Here is an 11,329-nt window from a genome sequence, read left to right as displayed (position 1 = left end):
GGTCTTTATTCGTTAAGTTTACTTTGTCCGACAGCCAGACTGACGGCGGCTAATTTAATAAGGCGCAACAAATGTTACGTAGAACAAAGCTTTTCAAAAAATTCTAACAACCGGGGACTGCCTCCACGAATCCACATGCTATCAGATAGACTTCGTTGTAAATGGAACAACGAATTCCCTTAATTTCCTTTAATGTGACTGTTTAGAAAGGTATAGCATGTACGGGCCTTTCACTGGCTGTCATGGCTTAACTGCAGGTCTCTATCCTGGAGGATGTTCTGCGGAGCGACCACTAGGTGGGTGTGAAGAGCATCGGTAAGGTAAGAACAGATAGCAGGGCTTAAAATCCGTCCAGAGAGGGAGACTTCAGAGGTGTTTTCTGTAGGTATGCCAGCCTTTAATTAAAAAAAAAGTGTCAAGATAAAAAAATATACCAAAGTAGCCACATGGTGTGATTATCCTGTGATTAAGCAAGAGCTGTTGATGCATTTGTTTGTGTGTGTATTGTACGGTCTTTTAGAACTCACAGTTCAGCCATTGCAAGCATCATGCTGTACTAAGACTACTCGCATACAGGTCCGGAATATTTTTAGGAAAGTGCATGGCACGCTGAGTTAGACCTAAAGAGCTTTACAACCGCCCAGCTCCTTTCTCTTTCCATAATTGGTAAATTAAGACCCAGGGGTAATCGAGGGACCCTTTCTACAACTGATTTTCGTTACCATCAAACCATAAAGTGGCGGAAATACCATGATAACGCATGCGTAAAAAACTATGAATGAATGAGGGAACACTTCATATTTAAAAGATGATAAAAGTTTATTGAATTACAGTATAAACAGTTTCAAAAGTGATCCGTTGTGGTTTGTTTGCCTACCAATAGACTGAATTAATTGAGAATGGTAGTGTTATTTGACAAATGTAACATAGACAAACTACACATTTAGAGCCATTCGCTTCACTTGGTATTCTTGCAGTTCCCACTCATGTTTTACATTGTTGTCAGGCTCAACAATGCGCACTCTTTAAACAGTTGTATTTTCAGAATGACCTCGTGCACCAAGAAGTACTCCATTGGTTCTGATCAATAAAATGTCCAAATTGGTGTTCACTAGGCCTACATATTCTAAAAGATCCTAGACAACAGGTATCCAATGACCGGGGAGGAATAAATATAACGATGCTACATACATTTTTTTACATTCCATGACTCTCCTTTTCAGCATCATGTAGACTAGTGCAATGGAGTGGGATACAATTGGTAAAAAGGTTAGGTTTCGCATGAGACCATACAAAAATAATACATATAAGAAAAACTTTTTTTTTTTCTCCAAAAGTTATTTACAGTGACTCAAGTCTCTCTGTTGATGTCATTTTTACTTCTTCTTCGTTGCTTTCTTGGCTGTTGTTTTGGGCTTGGGCTTGGCGGTTTTGCCCTTCTTGGGTTTGCTCGCCTTGGGCTTGGTGGGCTTTGCCTTCTTGACTACTTTCTTGGGCTTTGGTGCTGCTTTCTTCTTCTCTGGAGACTTCTTCACTTTTTTCGCCGCTGGCTTTGCTTTCTTGGCTTTTACTGGTGATTTGGCCACCTTCTTGGGCTTGGCCACCTTCTTGGGCTTGGCGGCAGGCTTCTTTGCTTTCAGAACTGGTTTGGGTTTGGAAACCTTTTTGGCGTCCTCAGCTTTGGCCAGTTTGAAGGAACCTGACGCACCGATTCCTTTGGTGTGGCGCAGAACCCCGGAGTTCACCAGCCTCTTCAGTGACAGCTTAATCTGAGAGTCGGCGTTCTCGCCCACCTTGTAATAACCCTTGATGTACTTCTGGATGGATTGACGGGATGCGCCTCCACGACTCTTGTCAGCTACGATGGCTGCCTTGATCATGTCCGAGTACTTAGGATGTGAAGCAGTCTTCTTTGGAGTTTTCGCCTTTTTGGCCTTCGGGGCTGGAGCTGCCGCCGTTTCTGCCATGTTGACTTTTTATAAAGTCTTTGGAAAAAAAAAAAATTCTGGAACCAAGTAGGATATCCCTGGTGAAAGTCTTTCACAGAGCGCAGGTAGCTGTCAAACGACAGTATTAGAAAATAGTTGATATGGTGTTGTTAAAACTCCAAAGAGTGACTAAAACTAGCTTTTTCGTAATAACAGAAAGTATTTTTTTTTTGCCACATACAGTGACGTGTCAAATGTGAATCCCTATGAATGTATCTTATTCCACAAGCGCTACTCCGAGTCTATGAAGCCTACGTGCGGACGTGATTGAGAACACCAACTGCCAGCAGCTGATCTAGCAGGCTCCATGGAACTCGCCTGGTCCCGTTTGTGTTTCTTCATCCTCGAAATCTCCACAAATATAAAAAGTCCGGTGTCGCATAGGTCCACAAAACCTCATAGATAGAAAGTAGACAGTTAAGGCTTCACACACATATAATGGTTCGTATATATTTCGCTGACCGATTAACTTTTATTTCCCGAAAACCTACTCGTAGCACTGCGCGGTGTGATCAATTTTGCAGAATTCCGGTCAAATTGACCCAAACAGACGGAACCAAGCAGAAAAATGTAAATTGCATTTTGCAAATTAATCTATACTCTAACGAATCCACTTGGGTTGAGTGGTGCAAAACCTCGTTTTTGCTTTTAATACACCGATATAGTTTTCTAACTAACACAGCCCAGCCAGTGACTTTGAGTGACGTGGTTGAGATTATTTACTGTTAAACCTCCTATAAATTAAATGTCACAGTATTTGAGATATTGATGAATCAAGTAATGTTAATGGAGATTTTGGTAGGTTGTAATGCTATATATGGGTCTCTTTTCCTTAATGCTTAAAGGCAGAATCAGGAATAACAAAGTGGCACTATGCAAGTCGCGCCAGAGCTCCATTGTCAGGAAAGTTGCCAACACCTCTAAGATGTAGAGCTCAGATAATAACCGATTAAATTTGTCAACAATTTCATTAGAGAGACAAACTGATCTTATATTTCACAGGACATTCGGTCAAGTTCAAGTGCGACTATACTGGATACAAAACTATAGCTTACATCCAATGTAGGACACATAGATGGCATTCTTTTGTTCTGTGGCTAGCAGAGCATTCGACTGAGCGGCATGTTTAATTTACAAGCGGTTCATCTCATTTTTCATTGACTATGAATAAAGCTATACAGTGATGGATCATAACCTATTACAAGAAGAAAAGTGTAAATTGTTTGTTACTATCCAGATCTTGATTTTATACATTTTCTCTGCAAACGCCATCTTGGATCCCATATGAAAGTCACACTACTTTTTACTTGTTTCCCGCTATCAGACAGATGTGATCATTAAGACATTAATTAGGTTACATTTTCTCAATTAGGAAAGTAGTGTATGTAAAATTATGAAAGCGTTGGCCTCCATATTTTACGAATGGAACATAATAAAATCGCCTCTCTTAACAGGTCTTGCCCACGCACCTTGGCTACTTTTAGCAAGTGATACCACATTTTACTTGGTCATTAGTAAAGTCATAAATTAATACAAGTAGCCTGTTGCAATGCAAATGATTCCTTTGTTAGAACCTTGTCATAGTTACTATGTGCTCCACATTTAGCATCCAGTGAGTGAGTAGCTCCAAGCTCACCCTCTACCGCCAGTCCTTTTGCTATGTGAGTTGCGTGTGTGCCAGTGTATGGGTGAGTTGGAGGGTCGGTAAATGAGTGAACAAAAGCGCATGAATGAGTGGGTGAGTTAGAGTGAATGCGTGAATAAGTGCGTTGAAGGAAATGAACGCGCACGCGCGCACTAGCGTTTGGCAACGTCCCAACATTGACTGTGGCAATATTTTCGTTGCTTGTTTGTTAATTGAGAACGTTTTTAAGGAATCTATTTTGGATTAACAAGGTTTATTTAAACGATGTATTTCAGTGTCGAGCAGCTAGGCTCATTGTGTGTTCTGAAAGGGAGGCTGTCTACAGTTCTTCAGCCAGTGGCCGTGCCGTGCCCGGGTGCTGAAAACAGCACCCCGAGACACTTCTCGCCCCGTTAGACCACTCCCTCGCTCCGCCGACAGAGGGATGTGTCTTTAACAATGGGCGGCCCGTCTTTTGGTCAATATAATCCGACCCCTCAACATCATGGTCTTTCATTATGTCCAACTTTTATTACTCTGACATGAACTCGCATTGATTATGTTGGGTTTACTCACTATGGCAACAATCCAAATTATATTTATTGTCTTACCATGCCTCATGCGCTGCTTGTGCCTGATCCCATACCATAATAACCTTGCAATGCAACCATTGGAGACAATGCAGTTATGACATAATAGCTTCCTTCTTAGGGCTTTTGCAAGGTCAGTAAGGTGCGCGATGTGATACTATTATAACATTATTTTATATGTAGCCTATATGTTTTTCCCTTTTCAACTATACAGCTGTAGAAAAACATTGTATTAGCATTTTATGATGATTATATCACTAGAAAAAAAACATAACACATAACCCTTAAAACATTATCACAATGTCTTATCTTCCAATTCTTTTTTTTTTAACAAAAACATTACTGCTAGATATGGTTAATGTTAATTGTATTCAAATGTGTTAAATCATGATACTTTGAATGACTATGATTATTATTAATTATATTATTTCCATAATCTTTAATTAAAAAAATGTATAGTATTATCATGTTTGTCTCATTATTCATATATTCCCACCAGATATCAGTATGATACTATTATGACAGTTCTTACCTACTTGTTCTAAAAAATAAATCTTTAAACAAGAAGGACAGTGTTTTACAGACATGTGTACTTGAATACAGACTCTGAGAGGAGACACGGCAAAGTGTCAGGACTACTCGGTCTTAGAGTTACAACCTGAACTGATCTCGTGCCAATTTGTCATTTTAACCTTTTAAACCTTCTGAAGTCCTTGCTGCATCGGCCACTGAGGTATTATGGGATATGTCCTCCGCCATGCTGTTTCATGGTTGCCTGTTTATCCTTGTTTGTTGCCGTGGAGACGTTGTTCTTGAGTAGAAAGCGAATCTAGCAATCCCCTCTCAACAGTCTGGTTCCATCTGCCATGGCAACCTACTGATGTCTGGGATTCCATGTTTTTTCTGTATGTAGCTAACTTCGATTACGACTGAGTTTGACTTTGTTAAAAAATGTTGGTTATGTTCCACAGTTACTGAGGAGGGTTTTATTTACATACTTGTAAGGTAACTAAGGGAAATATTGTCCTCAAGGGGCAATTTGTTGCACAGCCAGCAGTACATAGAATCAATCATCATACATAGAATCAATCATCATACATACAATCAATCATCATACATACAATCAATCATCATACATACAATCAATCATCATACATAGAATCAATCATCATACATACAATCAATCATCATACATACAATCAATCATCATACATACAATCAATCATCATACATACAATCAATCATCATACATAGAATCAAGAGCTGATCTGGAGATCAAAGCAAACAGGTTAGTTCAGCTTTAGCCATTTTGTGTTACAATGTCCTGACACTGTATTTTGTTAATGATTAGTGTACTACATGTACCACATACATTAAGCAGTATTAATATTACCCCCCCCAAAATATTATTCTTTCTTTGTGTGTCTTCTTTGTGTCATGTATGGTTATTACTCTGACTGTTCTTGTGTCAGTCGACAACAGCTGTGTTCTCCAGTATGATTTCTGCTGGAGAGTTGCAATAACACACGTGTGTGTGTGAGCAGGTGCCGGCAAACAAGTACTCTGCTGACTGCTGCTGAACCACCAAATAGACACACACACACTACACATATACACTACACACATACACACTACACACTACACACAGTGGGCTGTTAGGGTGACTGCCAACAGAAACACACCGGGTTAGTCCCCACACACTAAAGGCTTTCTTTGTGAATGTCTTCCCCCCCCCCTTCCCTCTGCCCCCTTCCCCCTCCCCCCCCTTCACCCTCCCCTCCACGCCCCTCAGACCCAGTATTTAGAACAGGTAACCACGGCCACAGAGCCAGCTGTCTAGTCACCTCCCCCCACATCGTCCGGTCATCACAGTGTCACAAGCATCTGTGTGCTGTCAGTCAAACCCTCCGCCATCTCATCCAGGCTATCATAGGTGATTTGCCTTCATAAGAACTCTTTCTAGATTGTTCTAAAGATGTATTTCTGACCTTTTTGGACAGAGAGTCAGGAACTGAGGAGGAGAGAGCGAGGGGAGGACATGCAGAGATGGTCTTGAGCCGGAATCCAACCCAGGCCGCTGCGACAAGGCCTCAGCCTGCATGGTACGTGCTCTAGCAGGTGAGCAACACTTTCTATATTTGTGCCATTCGAAGAAATGTTTGACATGTCATGCACACATTTGTTTACACATTTATGAAAAATAATTCTATAAAAACACACAGTTACATTTTAATTCACTGTTTTGTCTTTCCTGTGATGATCCTCTAACTAGATTATCCTCACTGAGCTGCCAACCTTCTGTTGTCTCTAAACCACATCTCAAAACACAAAATTAAGAGCTGATGAATTATTATGTGACAGTGTTGTGTGTGTTATGTAGTAAGAATCTTGTAGATAATGTACACTTCATGAAATCTGTTAGCAGGCTCTTTTTAATCCTTGATTGAATAAAGTAACTAACTAGGAGGTCATAGTCCTCTGATTATGATCTCTCCATATTTCCTTTATTACTTTAGCATGTGAGTTCTGGAATGTTGGTTGTTATTCTGGTGTCATTTACGTCAGCACATTACTTTAGTAAACCTTAATTTAGACACGAGTCATTCTAAGACCACAGCCTACTCTGCAGATGTAGTCAGAAATACAAAAAAAGATTTTACAGTATTTGCAGAATTTGACACTTGATGAAACTTGTGTTATTATGCTGATAGTCACCAAAAGAGGGCAGAAGGACCTTCAGACCTAATCCAAATTCCTAGATGGTAAACAATGGTTGCACTGAAGGTGTTTGACTGGTTCAATCCAGTATTTATCCATGTCTGAACAATGTTTCATACCCCAAAATATAGTCCCAAAGTATATTAACATCTGTGAAGGCACCAGCAAATAGGCACAACTGTCCAAACATCCGGCTATATGTCATGGATGTATTTCAGTCTGCTTTGCGGTGGTTAGTTTGGTGGTTACTGGAGAGTAATGTAGGTGACTCTGTACTGTTCAAAATTCCTCCATAGTTCTGTGGTTACCCTTCATGGCCTGTTGCCAGGAGAGACCTGTTGTTGACGGGCTCCAGTCCTCAACACTAGAGGGCGCTCCACACTTTTTTTTTTCAGACTGGTTCCGGCTGAATACTGTTTCATGGCACTCTATGGGTGAAGAAGCTTTATGGGAGCAAGACTCCGTTTAACTGTGTGTAAATAACATAGATAGCGTGACACCAAAATGTCAAAAAGCTTGGCTCGAAGTTCTGAACAGCTGAGATTTAATCCCTTGTGGGCCTGGTGCATAATGAGATGTGGATGACATATGCTCATCCTATGTGGTGCAATGAGAATCATGGTAGAACAACAATCTGCTTGTCCCATTCCCCCCCCCTCTCTCTCTCTCTCTCTCTCTCTCTCTCTCTCTTTCTCTCTCTCTCTCTCTCTCTCTCTCTCTCTCCATCTCTCTCTCCTCCTTCTTTTTTTCTGTCTTTCTTTCTTTCTTTCTCTATCCCTCTCTGTCTCTCTCCCTCTTATAATGCTTTCCCTTTCTTCTACGCATCTTCATATTTTCTTCCCCTTCTCCTTCCCTCATCCCTGGAGGACAGAGCACAAAGTAGAGCAGTTTGGTCTAAAACTATGTCAGTCAGTGACCCGATTCATTCTGGTGTGGTTTTCATCACACGAGTGGTTCCCCCATTTGTGCGATCCCCTCCTGCAGGAGCTCTGAAGGCTAGAGGGGCAGGTGTCATCTGTCTTTATTGCTGTCATTCACTCGACCACTGTAATCCATAATAGACTTAGCAGCCTTGTTCCCTCATTACCAGGGATACTGCTGCAGTGCAGAGAATACAGTGACCACCTCCCTCCCTACATACCTCCCTACATACCTCCCTCCCTCCCTCCCTACCTACCTACCTACCTCTCTACCTCTCTACCTAATCAGAAGTCTGTTTGCACGAGTCTCGTGACTGAACCATGTCTGAGGGCAGACTGAACCATGTCTGAGGGGAGCACGCTGTCACTGTCTGTGTCTATGATGAAGACAAGACCTCTTGTCTCGTGGTGAAACTTCTTTGAAATTTAAAAGTTATGGGATTGCTCCCCAGCCGACCAAAGACTGAATAATTCACATTTAATGTATTCACTCTGCATGCACTTTAATCCAAAGCGACATGTAAGGGAGGAAGTGAATTTGGGACTTCTTAATCTGCTGGCAAATGCTTCACAACTGAGTTATACCCATCCCAATATCCCAAATGTAATGTGTTTCTGCTTGGCACTCAGCATTCAGAGGATACGGGTCAGACCTTCCAACAGGCCTGTAGTTAAGGTATGCTTATACATCAAGCTGCTGCTCTACAAACAGGAGACAGGCTTTCTGGGAAATCCAGGCTCCACTAGGCTGTTATTTACCCACATCTCACCACAGACCTTTTATCTCTCTCTTCATTCCTCACACTTTCTCTGTCTCTCTCCCTCTCTGTCTATTTATCTCTTTCTCTCTATTTCTCGCTCTCTCTTTTTATCTGTCACTCTTTTTCTCTTTCACTCTCATCTCTTCCCCCTTCAATCAGACCCTCAGCACTTGTAGGGTGTATAAATGTTATGTAAGGTAATTACTGCCATTGCATCCCTGCTCCCTTTCTAGGGAGAGCAGAGTGAGAAGGAGGAGGCCTGACTCACAGGCCAGCACACGCAATGAAGAGAGATCCACCATGAGACCACACACACACACACATACACACACACTGGAAAATAAAACTCCCTTTAAAACTAACCTTTATTTTTAACAACCCACATAAACCACTGTTTGGTTATGCTAATAAAGCAACACCTGCTTCAGAAACACTTGCTTCCTAAACACACACACACACACACACAGACACACACACACACACACACATACACGCTTACACTGACCAAATACTTGCTTTGCACATTTACTACACACAGAATTAAAATATCCCATATATTTACAGAAACCTATCCACACACACACACACGTTGACACGCAGCTAAATAGCCACATGCCTTCCAGACCCGTGGGTCATTAACCTCAGACTGACGGTCTAATTAACGCATGTTTCTTCCCTTCTGAAAGACCTCGTTATTCTTCCCTCCATCTCACACAGGGGCTCCTCAGTGCTTTGTCTGATGCTCTCAGACCTTGTTAGGAACAAGTGTCTTAGTGCCCTCTCTCTCTCTCTCTCTCTCTCTCTCTCTCTCTCTCTCTCTCTCTCTCTCTCTCTCTCTCTCTCTCTCTCTCTCTCTCTCTCCTGTTTCTCCCTTCCTCCCTAACCTCTTTCTTTTCCATTTCTCTCTCTCCCTTCCTCCCTACACTCTCTGTCTTTCTCCCTTCCTCCCGGTCTCCCTGTCTGTCACTCCTTTCTCTCTCCTGCTGCCTGCCGTGAAGATAGACGTGAAGAGAGATGGAAGAGAGACGTGTGGAGAGAACGACAGAGGGAGACTACTGCCTCAAGAGCCTGTCCTGGGGGCGTTAATGGAAGGAACATGGAGATAGAGCTTAGAGGTCTGACATGTCCCACAGACGCTGAGCATGGGGGTGATTCTGAGGGTGGAGATGCTGAAGAGCTTTGAGCTAGAAATAACAACTCTTTTCTCCGCATTGAGATGTGGAAGTTATTTGTTTTCAGCAGCGGAAAGACAACAGGAAATGTTCAGGACGACCCCGACCAAGATAGTCGTAAGGCGCCAAGGCTCATGCTGTTATGTTTCTAAGGTCAGTCTTGGGCAGCACAATAATAACTCTGCCCTCACGCTCTGTTTTCTGGATAGCATATGCTCTGAGGGCTATTTTGGTCTGTGCTTTGGTCATAGCAGAACAGCACTGAAGGGCTCTTCATCACCAGAAGGTTTCTGTCCACATAGCTGCATCTGTTCTTTCTCTTCCTGCCTGTGCTCCGTCAACACCTGACGAAAGGTCTTTGAAGTTAACGGAAACTGGGCTTGGATGTGCCCCTGCTTTAATGCTCTGAGTCCTCCAATGACAGTCGAGTGTTGCTTGGTTAGGACGTGCTGTCCAATCAGGGAATTCGTCTTTTAAACATTTGAAATGTGGGCTGTGGAGTCCTGGAAAGTGGAATTGGGAGGACCTTGTGTACAGTAAATAGTATAGGCTTGGGGGCTTAGTGTGTATGTGTGCGCTCACAGGCATGTGTACTTTGTGTTTGTGTGGCCATGAGTACGAGGGGGATGCTTGGTGTCAGTCACAGAGGGACAATCAGCAGTTTCAGATCATTTCCTTGTTAGTATAACGCAGTGTCAGCCAGTGCTTACTATGTGTGTGAGCACCCCCCCCCCCCACCACCGCCACGCCCCACCCCCCCCCCCCCCCCCCCCCCCCCCACACCCCCACCGTCACCCGCCACCCACGCCCCCCCCCCGCCACGCCACCCTCGTCCACTTCCAGGCACTTTCATTGTTTGCCTTGTTTTAGGAAGTTTGGTTTAGTTCTGAATTAATACTCCCGAATACTCCCTTGTCATCGTGAGAGGCAGGAAAGATGGATGAACTATCTGTCTGTCTGTTTCTCTGTCTGTGTTTCTCTCTCTCTCTCTCTCTCTCTCTCTCTCTCTCTCTCTCTCTCTCTCTCGATCAGGGAGCTGCTAGCAGCACTGTGTCTTCTGGTCCCTAGACCACCAGCAGATCCATATGAGCAACGATTCATCAGGCTGATGACCTGACCCTCATGTCCTGTTCCCCAAAAACCCGTCTGTTCACCATTGGCATTCATTATGCATGAGATTTACATAAAAGGGCTTTTGTTGCTGGTATTACATGTAATGATCTATTGTACTCCAGGGAATTCTGCCTGTGTTATTGCAGTGGTATTCATTTGAGTGTTCTCTCTCGCTCCTCCTCTCTCTTCCTCTTTCTCTCTCTCTCTCTCTCTCTCTCTCTCTCTCTCTCTCTCTCTCTCTCTCTCTCTCTCTCTGCCCCCCCCCCCTCTCTCTCTCTCTCTCTCTCTCTCTCTGTGTAATAGATGTGTGTGCTTGCGTCTGTAGTAAGCCGACAGCCGCAGTGGAGCCCATCCCCTCTCCTTCCCCCAGACGCCTCTCTCTCAGGGATGAGAGGAACTGCAGCCATGGCCCCTCCTCCCCAGACCTCTATTGGCTGAGATCA

The 11,329-nt window shown here is 43.2% G+C and overlaps 1 protein-coding gene across 1 annotated transcript; it reads right to left on the bottom strand.

Annotated features, from left to right (window-relative positions):
• Positions 1-798: 798 nt before the first annotated feature.
• Positions 799-2,224, bottom strand: LOC124475295 (histone H1.0). The gene has a single exon (XM_047031788.1). The coding sequence runs from the start codon at positions 1,965-1,967 to the stop codon at positions 1,377-1,379; it is 591 nt and encodes a 196-aa protein (XP_046887744.1). The 5' UTR covers positions 1,968-2,224; the 3' UTR covers positions 799-1,376.
• Between the last annotated feature and the right edge of the window lie 9,105 nt (positions 2,225-11,329).

The sequence above is a fragment of the Hypomesus transpacificus genome, chromosome 13, assembly GCF_021917145.1.
Source record: "Hypomesus transpacificus isolate Combined female chromosome 13, fHypTra1, whole genome shotgun sequence".
NCBI classification, from domain to species: Eukaryota; Metazoa; Chordata; class Actinopteri; order Osmeriformes; family Osmeridae; genus Hypomesus; species Hypomesus transpacificus.
The sequence above is the reverse complement of the archived record's forward strand: the minus strand, read 5'-3'. Positions and strand labels throughout refer to the sequence as shown.